Below are 2662 nucleotides of genomic sequence, written 5' to 3'. Positions count from 1 at the left end.
AAAGTCAAACTGTTCTCAAAAACATAATCCGGCAATATCGTTAAACGGAACCAAATGCACGCCCTTTCTAATTCATAAATAATAAGCACAAATCCTTCCTTTATCACTATAACGTTATACTGAATATGTTAAGTTATTTGTTTTAATACCTTTTTGTATCTTCACTAAAGACGCATTTACCCTTATAGCTGTACACATTTGTATATCCATTTAATTATAAGGTCAAACAAACTTTTTGAAAAGCCAATACTTGGATAAACGTGAACTTCCTTGTTTGGTTTTGTTGCCAAGATACATTGATTTGACATGGCGCAAGGAAAATATTCCGATATTGAATCAAAATGTGGGATTTGTTGGTCTCCGTACACAGAACCGCGACTCTTGGACTGTTTCCATACTTTTTGCACACCGTGTCTGGAAAAACTGGATGTGAATGATAGTTATTTGACGTGTCCGTTATGTAGGACAAAAATTCCTATATCAGACAAAGGGGTAAGTGGTTTGAAGTCTTATCCGTTCAACTTTGAACGATCTCAAAGTGACAATGAATTAACTGACATTTGCGAATTTTGTTTTGACGAAAATATTGCAGTAGCTAAATGTCTGGACTGTAAAATAAATTTATGCACAAACTGTAGAGACTACCATAAGAAAATAAAAACGTCGCATAGTCACTCGCTTGAGAAGTTGAAGTTAGATCAATTGGACAAACACAATGATAACTCAGCACATGAATGCAAAGAACATAAAAAGGAGTTTACTTTATTTTGTAAACCTTGTAATATTTTGTTGTGTAGTGAGTGCTCAGAAAAAGCACATCGCTTTCATGATTTCCAGAACCTGGCAATATTAATCCAAGCTAAAAAGAAAATGTTACTTGCCAGAACAGCAAGCTTGAAATCCAGAATATCGGTTCTTGGAAACACCACAGAGAGGATCAAACAAGAAGAAAACAACAGTTACAAACACTGCAGTATAGTGAAGAAGGATATGATAGCACATGCTACAAGCATTAAAGATGTATTTTGTAATACTGTTGATGTTCTGATGAACGAAAACTTGGCTATAATCGACAACGTTAAAAAGAAAGATGTTAAAGCGATTGACACGTACTTGAATGAAATCGAAACAGAACAACTTTCATTGGCTGGTCTCGTCAAGACAACGGAAGACTTCATTACACGGTCTTCGGAAAAACAGTTTATGGAAGATTTTTATATTATTGGCAGACATCTTGACAAAGTCCTGAACAAAACTGTGAACCCGTTGAATTTGCATGAGTTGAAATATAAAAGTGGCGAATTCAAAAAAGCAACAATTGAGAAATTGTTTGGACAAATAAATGTGTGTGCAAAGGACAACGTGATAACCCCTTTATACCCAGAATTACCGATGCCTGAATTTTTACCTGTCAAAGAAAGACATAGTTTTAAGTTTCCACACAAAATCATAGATATCGCAACCGCTAATAACGACAATATGTGGATATTTACGGAGAACTTGGTCAGTCTGTGTAATCACGATGGCGTTGTGCAATCGACTTATGCACCAATTGCCGAAAGCAAACGAATGCTTAGAAAGTCTGCAGATGAGTTATGGTTCTGGACTGGACAATCTGCAGTGAAAAAAGTAAAAACAAATCATCTAGAAGGGTATAAAGTTCCATTTAAGAATGGATTGGTTGGTTGTTTCATTCAAAATGGAAATTTGCTTGTATATAATAAAGATGAAAAGGAATTCTATGAGGTGTCAGAACAAAAAGGTGTCCAACAGAAAATAAAAATCGTAGATCCCAAAAATAAACTGCAAAACACAGACATTTTTACTAGCGAAAATATTTTGATGGCGGAAACTAAGAACTCAAATCTTGTTATTTCATCACTAAAAAAAACTGTTGTAATCGCTGATAAACATGGGACAATTCTCGAGGCATTTGAACGACCAAATGCAATTTTCAGAGGTATAGCTGTAGATAATTACGGACAAATTTTAGTAGCGGACTTTGAGAATGATTTTATCGATATTTTATCTGAAGACGGTGTTTTTCAGAGAAACTTGCTGAATAATGTAAATAATGATCGAATCATATACAGTACTTTCCATATTTCTATTGATGAATGGGGCCTGTTGTGGGTGTTCAATGAAGAAAAAACTATGAAAATGTTTTCTTACCAATAAATTGATTTTGTTCTTTTGAATGTCAATATATTTTCATAAATTAACGAATGCACAAAACCACAGAAAAAAGGGACGCATTACACATGAAGGACATGAAAAGATGACGCGAAAAATAAATGAAAGTTGAATGTGGTACATGTTGAACTTTAATTGTAGGATTGTGCTACAGCAAAATATAAACTTCCTTGGGTAAATTTTGAACTGTTTTGAGTATCATCATGATCATGTTTAAGTTCATCCGCGTCATTGAATTAAGTATTGATATATTTTTATTAATTCAAAAGGATTTCATTCCCTAAAAGATCCTAAAAGGGTAGCTGCTGAATAGAAAAACTGTCATGATCATCATCAGTATCTTATAAGACCAAAGCGTTGGTCTAAGTTATCATATCATTGTTACACAGTTACGAAAGGGCATAACATATATGTACTAATTAAGTTCATGGGTGTTTCTGTTGACATCTTTACGTATGTACATTTGTAC

General features: G+C 34.0%; 1 protein-coding gene across 1 annotated transcript; it reads left to right on the top strand.

Moving 5' to 3' along the window:
• The first annotated feature begins 283 nt into the window (after window positions 1–283).
• LOC143072609 (tripartite motif-containing protein 42-like) lies at window positions 284–2198 on the top strand. Its single transcript, XM_076247646.1, has one exon. The coding sequence runs from the start codon at window positions 307–309 to the stop codon at window positions 2176–2178; it is 1872 nt and encodes a 623-aa protein (XP_076103761.1). The 5' UTR covers window positions 284–306; the 3' UTR covers window positions 2179–2198.
• The last annotated feature ends 464 nt before the right edge of the window (window positions 2199–2662 follow it).

The sequence above is a fragment of the Mytilus galloprovincialis genome, chromosome 4, assembly GCF_965363235.1.
Source record: "Mytilus galloprovincialis chromosome 4, xbMytGall1.hap1.1, whole genome shotgun sequence".
NCBI lineage: Eukaryota > Metazoa > Mollusca > Bivalvia > Mytilida > Mytilidae > Mytilus > Mytilus galloprovincialis.
This window is presented reverse-complemented; position numbering and strand designations above follow the sequence as displayed.

Bases quoted from the DNA above. Each gene is read 5' to 3' on its own strand.
- LOC143072609 (XM_076247646.1), top strand. From the start codon at position 307: ATGGCGCAAGGAAAATATTCCGATATTGAATCAAAATGTGGGATTTGT.